Below are 22,932 nucleotides of genomic sequence, written 5' to 3'. Positions count from 1 at the left end.
ATCACTTTGCCTTTAGTAAATATTAAATGACTAAAACCTCTTGTTTGAATGCACCCACATTGCTGCTCTGTTGGGTGCTTGTTGACTTAGATTAGCTGCACTTTGTGTGGTCATCAAATCAGAATACTTAATTAATCCTGGGTCTCTAATTCTTCCCAGCAACCTGCGGGTGCTTCTTAAATCGTAAATGGTTTCTTTTTCCTTTTTTGGTTTTTGTTTTGAGTAGTAGTAGTGTAAACAGATTTGTAGTGGTTTTCTCTGAACGGTGTCTTTCAGACATTTATTCTGCTTTTTCTTTCTCTGTGTTTGGAATGCCTCCTCTTCTACTCTTCATTTCTCTCCTCCTTCTGATCTTTTTCAGTTCACTTAATTCTTCATTTATGGATGTTTATCTCTGTCTTTCTCTGTCTTCTTTCTCGTTGGTTTGCGGTGCGGCTTGCTCACCTAAAATGCAAGCTGGGTAACATGGGTCTCTCATGATCTTCATACACCCTAGGAGATCAACCAATTATCTGTTATCAGTTAGTTGTGTGTTTTTAATCCCAGCACCTTACACATTAAAGTGCTCATATTATGCTCATTTTCAGGTTCTTAATTGTATTTAGAAGTTATATCAGAATAGGTTTACATAGTTTCATTTTCAAAAAAGATCATATATTTGTTGTACTGCACATTGTTGCAGCTCCTCTTTTCACCCATTGAGTTGAGCTCTCAGTTTTAGCTACAGAGTAAAGCATCACACTTCTTTTCCATCTTTGTTGGGAGCTGCACCCGCACAGTACCTAGGTCAGCACTACAAGCCAGTCAGAAGCAGAGTATGAGGGCATGCCAAGCTAGCAGCTAGGCGAGCATTACAACGTGTGTTACAAAGTGACGCATGTTTGTCGCTGGATTACCATATATCTGAGTTTGTGAACAGTGTTTTCTGTTGGAGATGGTAAGTCCCTTTGGCCTGGACTTTGGGCTTTTTCACTTTGTAAACATATTACGTGCACACAAAAAAAAATATATAGCACAATAAAGGAACGGGAAAAATAATAATATGAGCACTTTAAATTAAAATCCACTTTTATGTTGCACTTAAAATGTATGGATCGAGCTTAAGAAACAAAAAGGTGCATAAACCACAAATTTAGGGCAAGAATGGTCTCAAGATACCTGTGTTACCTATTGAACTGACTGAACTGATGAATTTCTTTGCTTGAAAACATAACGTGCAATGTGAGAAAACTGCTCAAGTTAATTTTAAATGAGCTCCTAAATGTGATGAGCTGCAACTACAGTAACTCACATCTGCACTGTAGTTCAGCCTGAATGGACTACTGTACTGTATATTTATTTACAAATTGACTGTTCTGTTTGGTTAAAATTACAACCCATACACAGATCCTCCGAGTCCACGGTAGTCTATAATTTGCTTTGTGTCACTTTATAATGAGACACTTAATATTGAGGAATGATTTGAGTTTATTTGGGTGACAGCTTTGATTTCACATACAAATTTAAGCAACTTTAGATTTAAATTATGCTTAAATTGACCCAGCTGGCCTTTTGTGTAATTCAAACACATACATTCAGACAAATGCACACATTTTCCCATATTTCAGTTTTTACTTAGTCTGCACTTAGTTTGAATCAGTCCCATCTTCCCTCTTTCCGTCCCTCCGTCCTCTCTTCCTTCCTGCCTATATTTCCAAGTCATCCTTATCTTCCCTTTATCCATCAGGCTTCCCTCCCTTTCTTCCTACAGTTGTCCTTCCTTCCAACTTCCTACCATTCACAGCCCAATGCCTCAGTTCTTGTCATCAGACACAAAACACACGTACACACAAACACACATGCACACACACACACACACACACACACACACACACACACATATACACACACACCAAATAACATCTCTTCACTTTCTTACTCACGTCATTAGTGTGTGTGTGTGTGTTTGTGTGTGTGTGTGTGTGTGTGTGTGTGATTGTGAAGATGTGGCTCTGAGTGAACAGCTCCTGAGTCATAGATTGAACTAGTTAGTTAATCTATCACTCCAATGGGTAAATGTTATAATAAATGTTGTAATACTAGAAATGACCTGTGTGTGTCCCCCTACAGTATGTTATCTTTGTGCTTCTCAGTGTTAATTAAATACTTTGGGCTCCGATTTCCAAAAGCATCTAAAATCATTATTAAATGGCCAACATTATCTTAACTTCCTACCTTTTTTATTGTGGTATTCGGATACATCTTTGACCTGAAAGTAGATTAAAGTTCTAATTTCACTTAAATCTTGACTATTCTCAGGTCAGAGAGTGGCTTGAATAGCACATATTAAAAGGAGCCATTGTCCTTTTAATGCCAAGATGCATTTGGTAAACATAGTCTGAGTTAAACTAAAGCTTTAACCACTGTTACTGTACTGTAGCTTCAGCTGGTAGAAAGAAAAACAGATAGCTACAGAGGCGCCTCTCTTTCCCCCATCATACACACAAACTCATGCATGTGACAAAGGCTGTGTATAGACACATACATACATAGACACATGTACATAGACACATACACAGTCAGGTCATTTCCCGTTTGTGGCTGCCCCAGACCATCATTCATTATTTTGGCCCTTAAGGCGTTTCACAGAAACTTCCTACATGTTTTAATCTTTTAGTGCTGTCATTCAGCCTGATGTGGCCCTCACAGAGGTTGGGTTTAGTCTCGATATGCAGTAATATTTTATAGAATTTTCCCTCTTGGCCCAAGTGAAATTATTTTATTTCACCTGTGAAATTCTCACAACTTTTCACATAAAAACACAAAAAGACACACTTGCTGTACATGCTCAGTGACACACACACACACACACACACACACACACACACACACACACACCAAGGCGCTGCTCTGGTGCTGATCTTTGTTGCCTTTCCTTAAAGCCAGCTGACTCCTCCTCGTCCTCGTCCTCCTCCTCTTCGCCCTCCTCTTCTTCGCGTTCCTCCTCCTCTTCCTCCTCTCACCCCCCTGTGGTAAGGCCAATGGTACGCTCCAACGGTAACCTCGTACGCCTCCCTACCTCCTCCACCATCCCTCCATCCCTCCATCCTTCCATCCCTCCTTCTGCTACAGCAAACATGGTATGGTCCAAAATTGTGGCTTTTCATTCATCATGTCAACTCTCCTCTGTCGCTCCCGCTGTCATCTTCTGCAGCATGTCCAGAGTTATATTAATGTAGCTGTTGTTTATACTTTTTACATGTTTATATATATATGTGTATATATATATATGTGTGTGTGTATACATTTCTGTGTGTGTGTGTGTATGTGTGTGAAAGGTGAAGGACACTGTATTGTGCAGTTATATAGTAGTATAACTGGAGTCTTGTGACTTTCCTTGAGTGGCTATTGTTGTTGCCATGGTGCCCGTTGCCCCCACCTCCCCCCATGGCTTGCAACTCACTCCCCTTCCCTTATGGGTGAGGTATCCGTAGTGCTTTGTCATGAGTGCAAGCCATCACGCTATCACGCTATCTCTCTTTCTATCACTCTTCTCCACTGGCCGGCCGTCTATCAGTCTGTCCAATCTTTCTGTGGTACAGTCTATTTGTTTGGATGTCTCTGAATAATTAAAACTATTCTTTATATTCAGATTCTCTCTCTCTCGCTCTCTCTCTCTCTCTCTCTCTCTCTCTCTCTCTCTGTTACACTGTTACTGTACTTCTCCCACTCACTGCCCCACTCTCTAATGGTGCAATGGTCCCCATTGTGGTCCAGTTGTGATATTACATGCAATACAACATTTTGACTTCTGACATTTCTCACAAGGACCTTTCATTTTCTGCACATCTGTTGTTGGAGTTTGGGACAACTCATGTCTTGGGTTACTTGTCAACACTACAGTGTAACCAGAAAAATTTGACATCTACCTTTAGAAAGTACCCAAACTGCTCCCAGTTTTCTCAGAGATATTGAAAAATTAATAATGAGTTGAGCTGATTTCAATAGAACATTTTTAGAGATAAGATTAGTCATTTCTCTGAACACAACTCTAACATGTGTTATGTTGAAAAGTAACATATGACATATGTTATCCCAAACTGCAGTAAGATGTGTGGCAAAAGGTTCTTTTGAGAAGCACACTGTGTTTTCTTTGTGGGATTAGCATAAAGAATTGATGGCCTCTTGGAAAAACACAAATGGCATGAAAAAGATTTAGAGGTCAGATAGGATCATCTTTTAGGGTCACATGTATTTATCCCAGTGAAGGCATATGTAGTATGGAACTGTTGTGGCTGCATTGTATGGTACAAGTGCTGCTTTTCTATTTGGTCAAGTTTATTTGATGCATACTTGATAATTGTCACTGCTGTCTAAAGGCTTCACCTGATCCCTTTGCTGTTTGCGGTGTAATTGTAAATAATATACTGGGTCCTTAGTTGCTACATTAACTGCAACTGCCTCATGCTTTACACAAATCCTGATGTTGCCTTTGTTTTTCTGCCTTTTTGTCCCTGAGAATGAGCAGCAGCAGCATGAATAAATAAATCTGTATTAGAATAGCACTGAGCGAGATGGCTGAATATTTCATCATGGAGTTATTTTGTGTGGATGAGTACTGGGACAATAGACAGTTAGAATGATACAGTGCCTCTCAAGCAAGTATATTTAGAATAAACTGCAACTTTCCAAAGTATACCAAATGATAGATTGCTTAAATCACCTAGGGTTAATATATAGCATGTTCATTTCAAGCAAATAAAATGATTACAGGGGTGAAAACAGTCATGGAAAACCATAGTAAACAAAAAGATTAAGAGATTTACCAACCATGAAAATATTATTTATTTACCTGGATTTACCTTGCATTGGGTAGTAATATCTTTATCTGCCTAAAAGTCATCTTTGGATTGTTTCTCCAGGTGGCCAGTTGCTCCGTGACAAACAAACTAAACAAACAAATTAGCCCGCCTGCATGATTTATTGAAACAGGAATCAGCCTGCAGGCTAGGATTTTTGTACTGTACCTGTTGTGAATTGTTATCAGTGATTTATGAAAGAGCTTACCTCCATCAATGGAAATCTCTCTGGCCCTGTCTCGGCTATTAGACTTTTAGTCCGTACCGGTGCAGAATAATCCAATTATTCAGATTTGTAAGATGATTAACTTGAGGGTCTCCAAAAGCATTTTAATGCTTGTTTGCCAAATGTCATTGCAAGGCTGAATTAACCTGTAATTGGTTATAGAAACAACAGCCTAGAGTGTGTTCTTCACCTTGATTATGACAGCATTGAGGTAACATATAAGGAACCACAGAATGCCTGAACCTGTAATATTAGTTGACTAATGTGGCCGTTTCTAGTTTTGATGGTTAGGTGCCTTCAAAGACTCTTGTTGCACAGTAGTATCTCTAAAGAGAGGTTGAAGCAGGTGTATTTAGGAAGCTGATAGATAGTTTGTGAATATCTTTGTTGCCAAGTGATTTTTCCATGAAGCCAGAAAAATAAGCATGATTGCCCGATTCTCTCCCAGATCTCTTTTGTCAGTTGATTTTGATGGGATTTTGTAGGACGCAGATTTCCATTTATTAACTCAGTATGTGTGTTTGTGTTTGTTTTTGTGTGTGTGTGTGTGTGTGTGTGTGTGTGTGTGTGTGTGTGTGTGTGTTATACATATTTACATCCACATACATATGTGTGGTTGGGAATATGCATACGAATGTTTCTTGTGTGTCTGCATTTCTGCATATGTCTGTGTGTGTATGTTTGTATGTTCATCTTTACCTGTGTGTTTGTGCGTGTGTGTGTGCGTGTCTGTGTGTGTGTGTGTGTGTGTTTCCCTCCCTTACCTTTCTGCATGTGTCCCCATGCGTCCTGTGTTTTTTCCAAAAAAAAACACCAAACCCCACCAAAAGGGACTGCAGAACTCTGAAGAGAACGCCAGGATCTCCATCACCTTCTTCCGGCTGTTCCGCGTGATGAGGCTGGTGAAGCTGCTGTCTCGCGGGGAAGGGATTCGGACCCTGCTGTGGACCTTCATCAAATCCTTCCAAGTGAGGGGAGAACCGGACATAACATGCTAGACTAGGGGGTTGGGTTGACACAGGACTGAAATGGAAGAGGGAAAGTGGAGCTTTAACCCTAACGTGACCCAGATTGGATCCCTTTTGGGGAGGCTACTATCTTATGTACATTTCACTTTTCAAAGCAAGGAGTTCATAACAGATTTTTTGATCCACACTTGGCATAGCAAAGTTTATTTACCATATGTAGGTATTAACATGCCATTTGATTAGAATAGAATAGACTGGGGGCCCGGATAGCTCAGTTGGTAGAGCGGGCACGCATATACAGTATAGAGGTTTACTCCTTGACGCTGCGGGCCCTGGGTTTAACTCCGACCTGCGGCCCTTTGCTGCATGTCATTTCCCCTCTCTCTACTCTTTCACTTGCCTAAAATGCCCCAAAAAGAATCTTAAAAAAAAGAATAGACTAATTTAATGTTAATAATATTGTGAAAATCATCTTGTAAATTCTCATCTGAGTCACATAGGGCTAAAAAATATCCTTGTTCTTGTGTAAATCCAGCCTGGTGGCATCTCACAAGCCAGCTCTCCTTTCCTTGCCTCTTCGCTTCTCGTCTCCACCCCCTATTTTTGCAAAAACAAATCAGAACGGTGGGACGTCGGACAGTTTAGTCTAGATGGGGAAGGGGAAAAAGAAAGAGGGATGGTGTGAGGTAATGGAGAGGAGGTTTAGGAGTCTTTTTACAACGGCAGGGAGGGATGTAGGGATATAAAGCAAGGAAACAGGCACGGACTTAACCAGCAATCTATTTTCTTCTCTTTCGTACTCATCTCTCCTCCTCTTCCTCCACTTCTTCTTCTACCCCCTTTTCCCTCCAGCACCCTTCTACTAACCACTGAAAGCTCACGTTTCCCTGTAGCGGGTTACGCACTAGATAAGTGTAACGAGGCACTCCACCAAAAAATGAAATCATTTGATAGAGAGTAATGGGGAAATGGAAATAATCTGTTCTCTCTCTTGTTTTAACTGAGGCGGGCCTCTTCATGTCACAGTACAGTCATTGGAATTTGAAACATTGGTGATTCAGCCAAAAAAGACTCATGGTGTAAGATTAAAAATCAGCAGTGTTCTTGAATGTATTACTGTACTTACACAGACTTAACTTTTTAAAGATAATTGTACCCTTAATCCTTATTTCATTAATCAGTGGATCACATACTGAGAAGTTATCAAACTTTCACTTTTTCATTTATTCGTCATGATTTGGCCCTCCCCTCCCAGTCACAGGGGTAATGTTAGCCAGGAGATCAGTTCCACACAGTCTCCCAGGTGTGTGAATATAGAAAACAAATCTATTGTGATCATGGTTTGATCATGTACGATAGGTTGGGACTGGTCTCCTGGCTAAATGCAGAGAGCAGTTTGGATTTTACTGAGGTTTTTCACTCCTAAGTCAGATGATTTGTCCTGTTTTTTTTTGGTGTTGTGCCACAAAGGGCTGCAGATCAGTTCACTTTCACTTCAGAAAGTACCATTATATTTTTCACATTGCACCTGCTAATTTGAAAAACAAAGAAGTGTGTGGTCAATCAACCTAAAATCAAATGTAAACTATTGGATGTGTAATATTTGAATGAAAGTGAATGGATCAGCCTTGGTGCAGGATAATATTGTTAACAACTTGTCACTAAAGTGTCTCTTTCCTCTTTAGGCTCTGCCCTACGTAGCTCTGCTTATAGTGATGCTATTCTTCATATACGCTGTCATCGGCATGCAGGTAAGCTGTTGTCTTGTCAACTTGTTTCCTTCCCTCTGTTGTGTTTTCTTCTCTCTCCCTCTCTCCTCCAGCTGGCTTCATTCCTGTGTCGGTCCTCCTGGAGTCTTGTCTTCCAGAGTTCCTGTTTGGTCACGTCATCCCTCTCTGCGCCACTTCTCTCTGTCCTCTAGCTGTTGCTCCTGTTCAATTCCCTGTTTGTCCTTTTTTTTTTCTCTTGTTGAGTTGTTTGTATCACTAATGATGAGAGGGACAGCGGCCTCTAGTTTTGATTATCCCAGAGAGCAATCACTTCCCCCTGACAATGCTGACATCATACCCTGTGTGCTGTGACTACTTTCTTCCCGTCCTGTGCAGATGTTTGGTAAGATAGCGCTGCGGGACCACACACAGATCAACAGGAACAACAATTTTCAGACGTTCCCTCAGGCAGTGCTGCTGCTCTTCAGGTGAGGAAAATGATTACACTCCTCATCTTGTGTACTTTTCCCCTTTCTTGCCCTCCCTTATCTTCCTCCATCTTCCCACTCCTCTTAACATCTACCCTTTTTTGTTCATTGTTTCAAAGGCAATGCCTTCTGCTCTTTCGACATTATCTGCTCTTTTTCCCTTTCAATCATCCATTTCTGTAATGTTTCATCAACAGCAATTATTTTACTTTCTTCTATACATTTTCTCTCTTACAATTACTGTGAAAGGCATTTTTATATTTCACATTAGAGTTTACCACTGATATTTTATGACAGCAGACAAAAAACACAGAAACTGAAAGAATAGATCAGATATGATAAACTATGTTATGTTTTAGCAGCCATGCTTCTATTTTTTGAAGCATTTTACCATAAATCATAAAAAAGCATACTTTCTGTTTGTTCATGTTCTATGTGCTGACCCCTTCATGGAATATTATAGCAATGGGCTTCCATTTAGCGTGACATAATACTTGAATACTTCATACTGCTGTGTAATTTTTATCCAGCAAACAGCCAACAAATAATAGCAAAGCCCACCAACAATGCTCACAGAATGAGAATGCTCTATTGTACTAAAGTATTCAGAACGGAAGACAGTTTATCTACAGCTCAACAAAAGCAAATATGAAATATTTTTCTTTGGTGTTGCTCTGTAAATTCAGTGTATCAGGATATAATAATATATGTGATTTTTTGTCTCTTTATGGTGTTCACACTGACACTTATGCATATGTCTGTGTGTTTTTATGTGTCTGCCTCTCTCTGTCTTTGTATCTATGTGTGTGTGTGTGTGCGTGTGTGTGTGTATGTGTGTTTTTCTATATGCTTGTTCATGTCCATGTGTCTATATATGTTTATGTTATTGTCTAAATGCACATGTGACTCCATGCTGGTGCATGGGTGCGCACATGCACACAACTATGCATGAATGTGTGCCTCTAATGTATCTGTATATGTGTTTATCTTTGCATGCATATCTGCGTCAACGTGTGGGCATATTTGTGTGGGTGTGCGCATGTATTTCTATCTATCAGATGTGCAACAGGTGAGGCATGGCAGGAGATCATGCTGGCGTGCTCGCCCGATCGGCCGTGTGAGAAAGGATCAACCAATGAGAACAACACAGCTAACGAGGACTGTGGCAGCCAGTTTTCCATTAGTTACTTTGTCAGCTTCTACATGCTTTGTGCCTTTCTGGTGAGTGAAGTGAGAAAGAGAATTTAGATTTTAAATGTGCCTCTTCTAAACAAATTGGAAGAAAATATTTCATAAGATTACAGTAATCAGGGCTGCTTCTAGCTTACCCAGTAAGAGCGTGCCCTCCACGTAGGCTGAGTCCTTTGCAGCAGCCTGGGTTCAAATCCAACCTGCGGCCCTTTGCTGCGTTTCATCCCCTCTCTTTCTCTCCCCTTTCCTGTCTATCCACTGTCACTATCTAATAAAGGGAAAAGCCGCAAAAAATAATATTTAAAACAAAAAGATTACAGTAATCCCATTTAATCAATTACAGCTTAGGAAGGTGGCAAACACACTTCCAGAAAATAAAAATGTTATAAAAGTCAAGTCTACGGGTGGTTAGTTTTGCAAAAAGACTGGGCAGAAAATCTAAGAATGACATGTTGGGGTATTATTTGGCACACTGTTTCTTAGCTTGGCACAACAACTTCCTGAAGTCTTCTTGTTAACTTCATGACATGTTAATTAGTTAGCATGAGTGGTGCTTGAAAGCTGATTTTGTTACTTTTGGACAGAGCCAGGTCAGCTGTTTCTTCCTGCATCCAGTCAAGTGCTAACCAAAGCTAACTGTCCCCTGGCTTTAGCTTCATATTTTACCATACAGACATGAGAGTTGATAAGAATGATAAGGATAAATAAATAGTCGTACATTAAATTTTACATTCAAGAAACTTTAGAATTATTGACTGTATGATGTTATAGGTCTTACACTGAAACAGGTAATCTATAATCACCTAACATGTATTAGTGTAGTTTCTGACTGATTACGGATTCTCCCCAGATCATAAACCTGTTTGTGGCTGTCATCATGGACAACTTTGACTACCTGACACGTGATTGGTCGATCCTGGGGCCGCATCATCTTGACGAATTCAAGAGGATCTGGGCTGAATATGACCCAGAGGCTAAGTAAGTTTACAGAGAATTAACAACATATGTCATCCAAACAGGGCCTGAAGTTAACTTTTTTGACCACCTGCCACAGTCACTTTTTTGCCTTAAGAAGGTGAAAACAGGAGTAGCTGTGTCACTACGATCCTGTCCTATTCATGGTAGCTTACTTGTGGACATTGCGTCGTCATCACCTGTTGTAGTAGGGGGGCCCACCTTAATAATCAAACATAAAGGTATAATTTCCTATCCTGGGCTGGGACACACATTCAAACAGTTTGATAAAGAACTTATTGGACTTTAACTTATTATTGTACCTACAATAATGTTGCTGTCTTCAATTTAGGTTATCCTGTACATCTCATCTGCGTTTTTTTCCTGCATCCACCAAGTGTTTATGTGTGTGTTTATGTGTGTGTGCTTGCGCCAGTCGCAGTGGGAACAGAACAGCAGCCACATCCACAGCGGCAAGCCGACAGGATTGAAACAACGACAAGTTTCAGCTACTTTATAGTGAAAAAACATTACAGTGTACATTGATATTAAAATGTGTACATGATGGCAGGACGTCTTTTGCTGTAAGTTTTGTTTGAGATGTTCACACACATCTCGTCTTCATATCAGAAACTATGGAAATTAATTTGATCAGTTCTCACTACTCCTTGGTCAGTGGCTGCACATGGGACTGCTGGGATTGTTGCGGGTAATGAAAATGCGATAGGGGGCCCCGGCTGTCAATCAGTGTCGTTCATGCGGGCCCCTTATTGGCCCCTATGCAACCGAAAGTTGCGTGTCTGAATCACTCAATTCTCATTGTCTGCCTGCAAGGTAAATTGACAGTGTTACCCACCAATTGCAAAATGTACCCGCATTTTGTGGGTGGACAGGTGTTAATTTCAGGCCCTGCATCCAAATAATGTTATCATTTATCTGCAGAGGTTGTGTAGAGAGTCACTTTAACGTGACGTCTGTGTTATTTCCAGGGGGAGAATAAAGCACCTGGATGTTGTGACTCTGCTGCGGAGAATCCAGCCTCCCCTCGGCTTTGGAAAGCTCTGTCCACACAGGGTGGCCTGCAAGGTAAACATACACGTACACACATGGTGCCACCAATGCCAACATTGTGTGAAGGCTGCAGAAAATTTACAAAATGTTTGATAAGGCTTTTAAATTCACAATTAATTCTGCTACTATTTGGGAGCATAATTGAAATCCTCTCTATTTGCCAGTTGTAAATTACAGAATACAGAAATTACAGAAATTTGTCATTCTAGATGTCAATGTGATGATATATTGACAGCTCATAACACCTTCCATAGTGACTCAAATACACAGCACATTGACAGATTGTGTTCAGAAAATATTTTAGATATTTAGACAGTGAAGTCCTTTCATAGGAAAATAATAGTGACCATGGTGTCAAACCACTGTCTGCTCATTTTCAACAAACTGTCAGCTGGCAATAGATACTGGCAGATGACAGTTTGCGCAGGAAATGTACCTGTTTTTTTTTTGTTTTTTTAATGTCCGTGATCAAACAAATGTTCTCTCTTATGTAGCGTCTGGTGTCAATGAACATGCCTTTGAACAGTGATGGAACAGTGATGTTCAATGCCACGCTGTTTGCCCTGGTCAGAACAGCACTCAGGATCAAGACAGATGGTAAAAGACACACATAACCAAACACTCTAATGCAGTTGTACAGCCACAAGATATACACACACATACACAATGCCGGACAGCGCATACAGTACATAGTGTAGCAAATATGGAATTAGGGATTAGGGAATACATTTATTTTTGTCTAGTTTTAGTGTTTATCTTCTTTTTTATTTTTATTTAATTAGGGAAGTTACATATGTAACAATGTACAATGTAACATCACTCCTGACACACAGCAATCCTAGGAATCCTTACACTCCAGTAATAAAAGTACAAACAATATACTGTCCCATAAATACAAATACAGACACACTTGTGTGGCTTTCACACTGATATGGATTTGTAGTAATGTAGACTGCAACTATTAAAATATACTGTTTGTGTGTGTGCAGGTAACCTAGAGCAGGCCAATGAGGAACTGAGGTCAATAGTGAAGAAGATCTGGAAGAGAACCAGCATGAAGCTCTTGGATCAAGTAGTGCCCCCGGCTGGAGGTTGGTATCCGCTGCACCATAGTTTCATAATCTGGGGCGAGTTGTTCAAAGGTAAACTGACCAGAGTTTGGTTATCGGTTATCTGTCAAAAATAATTTCTGGTCTCTCCTCCTCAGATGAAGGAGAACCCTGAACATGCTTTATTTTGTTAACTATTGGACTTTTAGCCTCTTTTTTTTTAAGAAGTTTCAAAATATCCATAACGTATTTGTTAATGTATTTTTGCACAAGAAATTGTGAATGGAAGTGGATATTTATGTTATTTTTGTGTTTTGTCTCAAAATAAGAAACATTTGAAGTGACCTTATGTTGGCTCTTCTACCGGTTCTTTACATAGCTGGTAGCCCACAATGTGATATGTTGTCCCATTCAGAGCACTGGTAGTCCATATTTGGTCATCAAGAAATCTGTGTATCTGAATCAGTCCAAGGTTGCTTTAAAAAATGGCATAAAAGTAAGACGGTTGACCTTATCCTGAATAGCAAAAAATGGTATTTCCAAATCTGGATCATTTTGATCCAGATTAAATGTTTTGAACAACTGGCCTCTGGAATTTAGTTTATCCATATCTAACAATAAACACAAATCTAGAAAATGTGCATTTCACTACATGATCCTATTACCTTTTTTCCTTTTTTTTCCTTTTGTTAATTACTAAATTAAAGCATTATTATATTATATTATATTTAATCCAATTGTAATATTTTTTTGTTTCCTGCAGATGATGAGGTAACAGTTGGGAAGTTCTACGCTACCTTCCTCATCCAAGAATATTTCCGCAAGTTTAAGAAGAGGAAAGAACAGGGGCTGGTGGCCAAGGTGGCCCCCAAAACGGCCCTTTCTCTGCAGGTACACAAACATACAGAGAATGTTTCCCCTTGATCATAAATCTGTATATAGTCGTCAGGAAATATAGAAGACAGCAGTAGTTCCTAAAATGATTAAAGAAATGTGAGGGGGGATAAAGCATTTAGTAGGCTTTTCTATTATTAATTTAAAAAATATATATTTTCTGTAAGTACAGATGCCTTGTTTCAGAGTCTTGGTTGCAAAATTAACATGCTGATCACTGTGTTAGTCAATGAAAGTGCAACACTTCAGTGTGTTTGTTCTATGTGTAGGCGGGCCTGCGGACTTTGCATGACATCGGTCCAGAGATTCGGAGGGCCATCTCTGGAGACCTGACCGTGGAGGAGGAGCCGGATAAAGGCCTGAAGGAGCCTGTGTCAGCTGCATCCGAGGACGATATCTTCAGGGTAAAGGTTGGATACACACACCCTCACTCACTCTCCAGAGAGAGAGAGAGCGAGAGAGAGAGATGGATGATCGGCGTCCAGCTTGAAGCCATATTATTGCTCCATATAATTGGTCTATGCCTTTTAGAAGCACATACAGTGGCTGCAAGATAATGTATATAATATATAATATAATATAACGGTTGACCACTGTAATTGTAAGCTTCTGAGAGAAACCTCATACGTAGACACACACATACACACACAAACACACACACACAAACACACAGACATACATACTTCTTCGCTCAAGGGTGAGTTACGCTAGTTATCAGCCTCCATTGTCATTGTCATTGCCACATTCATGCACTTTGTTTTGTTTACTGAAGTATTTTGTTACTTATACGTACAATGTGTGACACAGATGGACTGAAATAAGTGTTAAAATATTTCATGCCCGATGCATTCAGTCTCAATCATTCTGCTCCCATGGCAAAGAGATCATATGTAAAAAATACATTTCTAGTTATTGAGAATACATCATAAAAACTGTATAACCTCTTCCTAGTTTGTTACACAACACCTTTGTTTTGCATTTACATCTTGGCTGAGTAAAGTTTTGTTGCTGGTGAATGTGACTGTAGACTGAGTGTTTGAGTGTAGTAAGATATAAAGATATTTTGACCTAAAACATTATTTGGATTCCCTGTCTTTTTCCACAATTATCATCTTTGTTGTCATCGTTCCTTTACTCTCTCTCTCTCTTCTCTTTCACCCTCTCTTCTCACCCCCCAGCGTACCGGTGGGTTGTTCAGCAACCACGTCAACTACTACAACCAGAGTGATGGCCACAGTTCCTTCCCACAGTCCTTCACTACCCAGCGTCCCTTGCATATCAGCCAGAAGGGCTCCCCTTGCGAAGGCGAGAGCCCATCCCACGAGAAGCTTATGGACTCGACCACTTTCACCCCTTCCTCTTACTCTTCATCAGGCTCCAACGCGAACATCAACAATGCCAACAACACTAGCATGGTTGGGGTGACAACCCAGGGCATCAGTCGATTCCCAAGCCCGTCCATTAGCACTGTGGACGGGCACACAGGACAGCCGCTCACCCCTGTCCTGCTGCCAAGATCTGCATGGTGCTTTCCTCCAAAGAGGTGAGTGTAGGCCGGACAGCAGGTTGCATCTGTATTGTATCAAGTGTTTAACATTTCTTTCTTTTAATGACTTGGTGTTTTAGAGTCTTTTATCCTTTCCTATTTAATGTGATCTTGAACTCAGGCAAAAACTATAAGTCTGTTTGTTTCATTTCCTGACCATCATCACAGATATTTGGTAACTTAATAAACATCATGACAATTTATTGCGGACATAAATCTCCTTCTATTTCCTTCACTTTCTTTTTCCTTCCTCCTCTCTTTCCCTGTCTCTTGTCTCTGGTGGCAAGCAGGACGTGTTTTTATGACACCTTCATGCGGTATGTTGCCAGGGGACAGAGAGAGAAAGTGTGTGTGTGTGTGTGTGTGCGTGTTGTGCTGTGTTAGTCCTCTAACTGCGTGCCAAAGGTTTCATAATGCTACATAAAATGGCATTACTGTCAGAGTGCTATAGTGAAACATGCTATGCACATAATGCTTTAGTTGCTATAGCAAAAGCCCTTTTGATGCTGTTACCATAAAATCTGCCGCCAACGCCATGGATAGACTGTTTGGTGCAACATGACCAAACCATTCCTATCAAAAGCTCTTATTGCTGCTGTCTGGGTTAGACATAATTTCTGCTGTTTGTCTTATGTTCTGCTCTTTGTGCTCTGAACGTTTGCTCTGGATAGTAATAGTCTAGCAGTGCTTTACCCCCAAATTCCACAGGATACGGATCAGCTCTGCTGCGTGATCCGTGCTCCGCCGTCCGTCAACACCCACCAGGTCCGAATTTGTTGCGAAACGGCTGCGGCCATGACTGAAAGCTGAAGTCTTGAGGACCCACGAGATCTTGCAAATTCATGTAGAATATCCACAAAAACAAAAACTGTTTGTTTCCATCCAGAAGAATAGAGAGGAAACAACTCTGTGCTTGACTTCTTGTCCCGCACTATCTGCCGTGTGCTGAACAGCTGCAGAGCTCTCAATAATAGAAGCTCTGCGTATCTGCTCCGGAGGGCTGCAGATCGCCGGAGCTGTGACGGAGTCAGAACACAGCTGTTCCGCGGTCAGTGGAAATACACACATTGACTTTAAGGGAAACCTAATAACTCCGCAGCCGGTCCTCATACTGTGGAATTTGGGGATTAGACTTCTATTTTTGTTTACAAAATGTTTTGATCCTAGGAGGTCAGCCTGTGAGACAGCTCGGTCATAGTTAATTAGAGAAGAGAGTTAAACTCAGTCACTTTCCCTGTGTAGAGACAGTAAGTGCTCTAGAAGTAAGTGCTCCAGTACAAAGCAAAGCACAGAATAAGCTTTCCAATGCATCTCTTTGCTTGATTTAGCGACAGAGTTACCTTAACCCAGCTTGATCAAACTCATCAAGGATTTAGTTGAATGTTGTTCTAACCCACAGTTTGCTGTGGAGCAGCTTAAATAGCTGTGGATTTAAGGGACATCTTGACATTTAGAAATTTTATTAAGTTTTTCTTCTTGAAGAAACAATTCGCACATCCAACAATTCTTTTGTGCTGCAGTGTGTTGGAAAATATCACTAACTTGGAAAAAAGGGAAATCCTGTACTCTGCTCTTTCTATAGCATCACCCTTTAAAATTTTAAAAATCTCACCGAAACATTGATGCTATAATGCGATACAATAGCCAAAGAAGAGCGCAGGATTTTAGTTTTTTCCAATTTAGTTTTTCTTCACCAGGCAGTTCTTAGGAGAAGTATATGTGCTGGTGCTTGAAAAAACTAACAATTATTTGTATTTATGAGTGTCTGTCTGTAAAGAAAATGGACAGTGCTAACTGCAAGCTAAGCAGTTTGATATGACGCTTGGTTTTTATTTGAAACATAACCACTAACAAATTATTTTTTGGAAACTTAAATGTCAGGATGTCTCCTTAAAGCTTAAGTCTAGAGTATGAAACAGATGTGTACAGATAGGGTGAAAAGACATCTTTGGAATACAAAGAGAATACAACTTAATACAGACTATATGCAGAGATTAGATTAAGATTGTCTCAAGAAAAGAAAACACACACAACCAAGATTTCAGTATTAAGACTTTCTTATGTTTTGTGCTAACAAAATTGTATCCAGGTTAACGTAGGCATTCCGTCCCCTTCTTGAGAGATGAGCAACAAAGACAGCATCTAATTCCAGGACTTTATTGGCCTTTATTTTCAATGATGAGAACAGCATAAAAAAGTGCCTGTTTAATTCCTCAGTAGGCCTACAATAAAATACTGGTCTAGCTAACAACATTAGCTGTTACAAGCCATTATCTTGTGTATCCTAATTTTTGTTTTTTAAAGATGTCTGCACCTCAGTCATGCTATCAGTTTGTCATATTCCAGGTGTTGCCTTCGATGCTTTTTACCGTTGTGCTTTAACAAAATAGTTGTAATTCCCACCGGCTTCTCCTTCTTTTCCTCTAGCTTTTCGTTAGTCTCCTTCCTCCTCTTTCTTTATCCTACATGCCTCAGTGGGTTTTTCAGTCTCTCTTCCTAAGCTTCTTTCCGAGTGTTTTGCTAATCAGCTGCTTCTTTTTTCTGTTTCTGTTTACATCTGTTCGCATTTGTCCAATTGTTTTTCCATCTGTGGTCTGTGTTTTGTTCATTTTGTGTGTTTTTTTGTTTTGGTTGTGTGCTTGTTTGTTTGTCGGTAGCTCGGACTTAAGTGACAGCCGTCTGCCAATCATCCGAAGAGGCGAGGGGTCAGCTGAGGAGACGTACGATGAGAGCTACGGCGACGACAGGGAGTACCACGAAGACGACCATTCGCTCTCCTCTGACATGTACTGCTAAAACACAGTCACGTCCTTTTCATCTCTCAATGTCATTGGTTTTGGGGGGTGTCCTTCATTAACTCCTTTCTATGTGTCTGTGGGAACTCATTAGGCTGGTGTATCATGATGAGACATGTAAGCAGTTGACTCCCATGGAGGAAGGAGATGAGGTAGAAGACAGAAGAGGAGGAGGAGGGTGGCAGTCTCCCAGGAGAGTCTTCCTCTGCCCCTCTTCTCTGGGTGAGTAGACATTTGCAGATAGACATCTTTTACAAAACAAATTTCAAAAGTATTGCTACAATGCCTATTTTTTTCTATATGCAGTATGTATGAATATTTATTTTTGTGTTTGCATATTTGTTGTGTGTGTGTCAGGGCGGAGATCGTCCTTCCATCTGGAGTGTCTCAGGAGACAGTCAAAGCCAGACATCTCCCAGAAGACGAGTGTACCGCTACATCTTGTACATCATCAGGTAGAAGATGCCCACAAAATAAACACAAACACACTGTTACATTTGGATGCACATCAAGTTGTAAATACAGTATGGGAAGTTGAACTCCTGTCCATGCTGTGTGTCCCGTCTCCCTCCTTCCTGCTCCTCTTTTATACTGTCCCTCTGCTTTATCCTCCTCTAGGCTCTGGCAGTTGCAGGGTTGAGTCCTCTGCTAAGAAGGAGTCACTCCCCTACCCTCTTCAGCCAACTGTGCTCCACGCCTCCAGCCAGTCCCTTAGGTATACTACATCCGGTGTATAAATCTAAGGCACAAAATGTTGCTTTCAATTTCTTATACCTTTATTTAATGCGGGATAAAGCAGGTCACTGGATCCAGAATAGTGGATTTTGAAATGCATACTGTTCTTGTCATGTTTCAGCTTTGTTGCTGTACTTGTTGAGATAGGTTTGGTTCTCCTAATGGTTGCTTCTCTTGTCTTTTTTTCTAGCCCATGGCAGTGATGCCTCGTACCAGCGAGTGCCGTCTCTGAGGCTAGAGGGCTCCTCCTCCCTTGAAAAGCTCAATACCAGCTTGCCCTCTGTCAACTGTGGGCCCTGGTAAGACTAAGTACAATGGAAAGAATTGTTAAGTCACACTAAAATTGTCCAAGACGCAATTATGATGATACTCATACTGATGATACTGTAGAAACAATAATAATAATAAACTAATGTATTGCTCCTAGGTACAACGACAGTAATGGCAACAGCCGGGTGCCCAGTCCTAGCCCCAGCGTGTCAATGTCCAATCAAAGACCGCGGCCGGTGTCGCTTACAGTGCCCTCGCTACTGGGCAAAGACTCCAGCTCACTGTGTCACGGCAGCGCAAGCAGTCTGGTGGAGGCGGTGAGTGTGTGTGTGTGTGTGCATGCGTGCGTGCGTGCTCAACAGCATTCTGTGGCTTTATTTTAGCTACAAATGTAGTCAATGTTAACACATTCACAGTCCGACGGAATGGCAGGACAAAAAAGACAAAGTGAAGAAAAGTTTGGTTGGTATATCCAGCAATCATGTAATTTTGTTAGCACCAAAAAGTCAAAACCAGTGAACCTCAATCACTGTGCCCACTACGGATGTGGCAACCTCACCCCCGCTGCTATACAAAGCCTTGTACACATGCACACACACAGAGGGTCCTCGATTTATAGTTAAATAAAAATAATTATTAGATGCAGCCGTAATCATTGCATCTTTTTCCTACTATATTAAAGTTTTATTTTCTCTCCCATTCCATCTCGAAATTTTTCTCTATCTTCCTCCCTTCCTTCCTCTCCATCCATTCTTTTCCTTCCCATTTCCCTCCCCAGGTGTTAATATCAGAGGGTTTGGGTCATTTTGCCCAGGACCCGTCGTTCATCGAGGTGACCAAAGCCGAGTTGGCCGATGCATGTGACATGACCATTGAAGAGATGGAGCACGCCGCCAAAAACATTCTCAACGGCAACACCGCAACCAACGCCACATCCTGCACCTCCTCCACCTCCCAGCACAGCCCCAATGGCAACCTCCTCCCCTTCCACACAGCAGCAGCAATGCACAGGGACCAAGTGGTCAGCGAGGGTGAGGAAGAAGTCAGAGAAAGCAGAGGCTCTGTCCATGAGCCGTCCTCATTGGAGGAGCGGCAGGAGCTGCTAGCAGGGGGGAGGGGACGAGAAGAGGAGGAGGAAGAGGTGGTAGGGCGAGAGGAGGGGCAACACAGAGGCTCAGTTGTGATTGGAGGAGCGCAGCACAGGAACAGCGGGCTGTTGGAGGACGAAGATATGGAGTGTGTGACAAGTTTGTAGGAGTTAGATTGACGGGTTTGATTGGCCAACTGGCCCCTCTGACATCATCAGAGACTGACGCTTGTCAATGCTGGGTAACAGCGCCGCGGCTAGCTCTGTCTGTCCCCGCCCCGCACACACACACTCACACACACACACACACACACACACACAGTGTCTGCCTCTCTGCCAGACGCTCTGTAAGCGCTCTGGACAATGGCGGCCAGTGACGCAACCTCAAACACCTGGTTATGACTTTGTTGGTAAATATGACTTTGTATGTGTGTGAATGTTTGTAGTCAAGTATACCACACTATACTCTATACTATCTGAGTGTATGCTTGTATGTGACCTATGATTTGTACGTGTGCGTGAGTGCGTGTGTTCTACACGTGTCTGAGTGTGTCTCTAAAGTGCCTCACAGTTTTATCCTGTCCTCAAAGTTTGACATGCAGAAAAGAAGAGAGAAGCAAAAAAGCAAGGAGAAAGTAGAAATGAAGGAAAGGTAGAAAGGAAACAACAGAAGCAGGAAGTCATTTTATGGATTTCCTCCTGTGAACATGGTGTGTTTATTGTTTTCATTTCCTATGCCTACTTAGGTGTTGTGTTAGTGTTGTTTGTCTGGCCGCCATGAAGCCAGGTAGGGGACAGCAGACCAGCTTGGTGGGGGGGTGGGGGTCAGTTAATGATTTAACTCTGACCACACCCACTTGTGGTCAAATGTCAACTCCTACTTTTTGGTTCACTGATGATGAAGCGCTGTATTGAGTAAACGGGGCGAGGAAAGCCCTGTTTGAAATCTCTTCCTCTTCCAAAGCTAAGGAACCTTGGAGCACAGCCCTGCCAGCCTGGGGGTGGGATTAAGGTGTGTGGGGGGGGATTTGAGGGATGGCACAACAGCCACAACAGGGCTTCTGTAGGGGGCCACGGGCAGAGAGAGACACTCTCTGGCCAACAGGAGGCTGGCCAGCTCTTTTGTACGCTGTTCAGCGAGAGACAAACTCACCTCGTCCGTCACCTTGATCTGGCTTCGCCTCCTCTGCCGCTTTTTCTTGTTTGACCATGCCCACAACCTGCCCCAGACAGGAAATGGGAGGAGCATTTGGTGGCTAAGCAAAGACAGCGAGCCCCCTTTTCTGCCTCATACCTCGCCGTTCCTCACTCCTCCCTTTCTCCTTCCTCACTCTTATTTGGTTATACCACAACCCTTCTTCCTCCATCGCTGTTTTTTTTGCTTTTTTAGCCCTCAGGAAGTGAGGGTGTCAAATGGGGCAGCAAAGAAGGAGGGTGGAGGAGAGAACGGGAGTGACCGATTGAAAAGAAAACTAACTCGGGGGATGGCTCTACAGAGGATCTGTCTGTCAATCAACCTCACTTCCTTCTCCCAGACCCTCCTTTTCCTCTCAGCGTAGAATCCTTTTGGATTTGCTACAACACACTCTCTCTACAGACCACGCCCACTATGTATTTAACAGTTCAATATTGTGCAAAACTGGCTAGCCATGACAATTTTGTTTTATATTCATGATGTTATTGGTTTAATTTATCCTTGATTTGTTTGCACAATCGGGGTGCTGTTCTTATAAATGAATTTTTGCTCGGTTTATTTTAGGAGAATTTTAAGAGGTTTTAAGTATTGAAGCAGGGCGTAGTGTTTGCGTGCGAGTGTATAACTATATTGGTGCGTGCGGTTGTGTGTCTGCGTTTTAGTACAGAATGCATGTATGCACAAATGTGTGAGATAGTGTGTGTATCTAAAAGGGGGTCTTTCTCTCTATCAGTATGCACCTTTTACAGATTGTATCTATTTATTTATTTATTTTTCCCAGAAGAGAAAAATGTGTGTGAGAATGTGCATTTGTATGTGTGCGTGCCTGTGTCCGAGTGGTTACTTATGTATTCTAAACAGCAGATTTTAAGCCTAGACACTAAATTAAGGTAGCATTACAAGTATGGTATTTTGTGAGTGTGTGTGCGCAAGGATGTGTGTGCGTGTGTGTGTGTGTGTGTGTGTGTGTGAGATAATGGGCCTCCTTAACACAGGGTTACCATGGACAGGCATGCTTCCAAAGCTTTGGGATTTCTTTAGCACGGTTTTTACTTTTTAGCCAAGCTGCAGAGTCAGAAGCCATTCTATCTTTGAAATGTTGTCATCTTATAACTTTTTTTTTCTATTTCTCTGTTTAGATGTAATTAGGCGTAAGGTCTCCAGCGAGGTCAGAGTGACGGTTAAGTTTACAGTGGTGATGAGTTTTGGCATTGCAGCTTGGCCGGAGGGGAACAAGCCTTTTGGCAATTGCTGCTTTTCTTCTTTATGGTGGATTGTTGTTTTGAATGGTAGAAGCACCAAATTTGCACTGCCACAGTGACGCCTCGTGAATGAACTAGGGGGTGAGTCACTGATTGCTCGGCTTTGACACACCATAATCACACAATTTCATAATTTAATCATAGTTTAAACTCCAAATTAAACTATTAGGGCTGGTGTACAGATGGTGCAAGACTTCTGAATCACATCTCTTTGTCTGAGGTCTGCTCATATCACAAAACATTATTGTCATTGTTAGAAATAAAACACCTCCCTGTCTGTAATATCATTTACTGGTAAAATTAATTACTGAAATAAATTATACTACAAACAGGTAACTTACTGTCAGTTGATTAGATGTGATAATTGTTTGGTTAACGTGAGAATAATTGAATACAGATCAGTAAACTATCAGCTGGGAGGGAAGTTGCGTCCTGGATGATTCCCCAGTGGTGCAATTTTTGTCTTTTCATTTTCTTCTAATGGCTTTTAGGTAGCTTGCTGACAACCTTTTACTGACCTTTGTCTTTTATAGTTTGGATTCACCTGAGATAAGGTATTACCACATGATGCCATGGCCAGTTATGGACCTCAGGCACCTCAGTACATTACACAGGGCATAGGTCTCCCCTTGGTGTTGTATCTTCTCCAAAAAA

At 41.5% G+C, this 22,932-nt stretch overlaps 1 protein-coding gene across 9 annotated transcripts in view; it reads left to right on the top strand.

Annotated features, from left to right (window-relative positions):
- The window catches only part of cacna1c (calcium channel, voltage-dependent, L type, alpha 1C subunit), a 186,652-nt gene extending 163,720 nt beyond the window's left edge, over positions 1 to 22,932 (top strand). For 3 of the 9 annotated variants that reach the window (XM_034863708.1, XM_034863705.1, XM_034863704.1), the window contains 19 exons: positions 5,895 to 6,032; positions 7,718 to 7,783; positions 8,138 to 8,229; positions 9,288 to 9,450; positions 10,271 to 10,398; positions 11,364 to 11,460; positions 11,940 to 12,042; positions 12,435 to 12,536; positions 13,258 to 13,385; positions 13,658 to 13,798; positions 14,567 to 14,931; positions 15,225 to 15,251; positions 17,592 to 17,720; positions 17,824 to 17,951; positions 18,087 to 18,184; positions 18,348 to 18,444; positions 18,655 to 18,763; positions 18,892 to 19,051; positions 19,513 to 22,932. In XM_034863708.1, the coding sequence (XP_034719599.1) occupies positions 5,895 to 6,032; positions 7,718 to 7,783; positions 8,138 to 8,229; positions 9,288 to 9,450; positions 10,271 to 10,398; positions 11,364 to 11,460; positions 11,940 to 12,042; positions 12,435 to 12,536; positions 13,258 to 13,385; positions 13,658 to 13,798; positions 14,567 to 14,931; positions 15,225 to 15,251; positions 17,592 to 17,720; positions 17,824 to 17,951; positions 18,087 to 18,184; positions 18,348 to 18,444; positions 18,655 to 18,763; positions 18,892 to 19,051; positions 19,513 to 19,989 (2,748 nt within the window). In that variant the 3' untranslated portion in view covers positions 19,990 to 22,932. Of the gene's footprint in view, positions 1 to 2,921; positions 3,120 to 5,894; positions 6,033 to 7,717; positions 7,784 to 8,137; positions 8,230 to 9,287; positions 9,451 to 10,270; positions 10,399 to 11,363; positions 11,461 to 11,939; positions 12,043 to 12,434; positions 12,537 to 13,257; positions 13,386 to 13,657; positions 13,799 to 14,566; positions 14,932 to 15,224; positions 15,252 to 17,591; positions 17,721 to 17,823; positions 17,952 to 18,086; positions 18,185 to 18,347; positions 18,445 to 18,654; positions 18,764 to 18,891; positions 19,052 to 19,512 lie in introns of all 9 variants that reach the window. The other 6 variants (XM_034863709.1, XM_034863707.1, XM_034863710.1 and 3 more) reach the window with 4 other exon arrangements.

This window comes from Etheostoma cragini, chromosome 23, assembly GCF_013103735.1.
Source record: "Etheostoma cragini isolate CJK2018 chromosome 23, CSU_Ecrag_1.0, whole genome shotgun sequence".
Classification (NCBI taxonomy): Eukaryota; Metazoa; Chordata; class Actinopteri; order Perciformes; family Percidae; genus Etheostoma; species Etheostoma cragini.
Note: the sequence above shows the minus strand (reverse complement) of the source record. Positions and strands in the feature narration are given on the sequence as shown.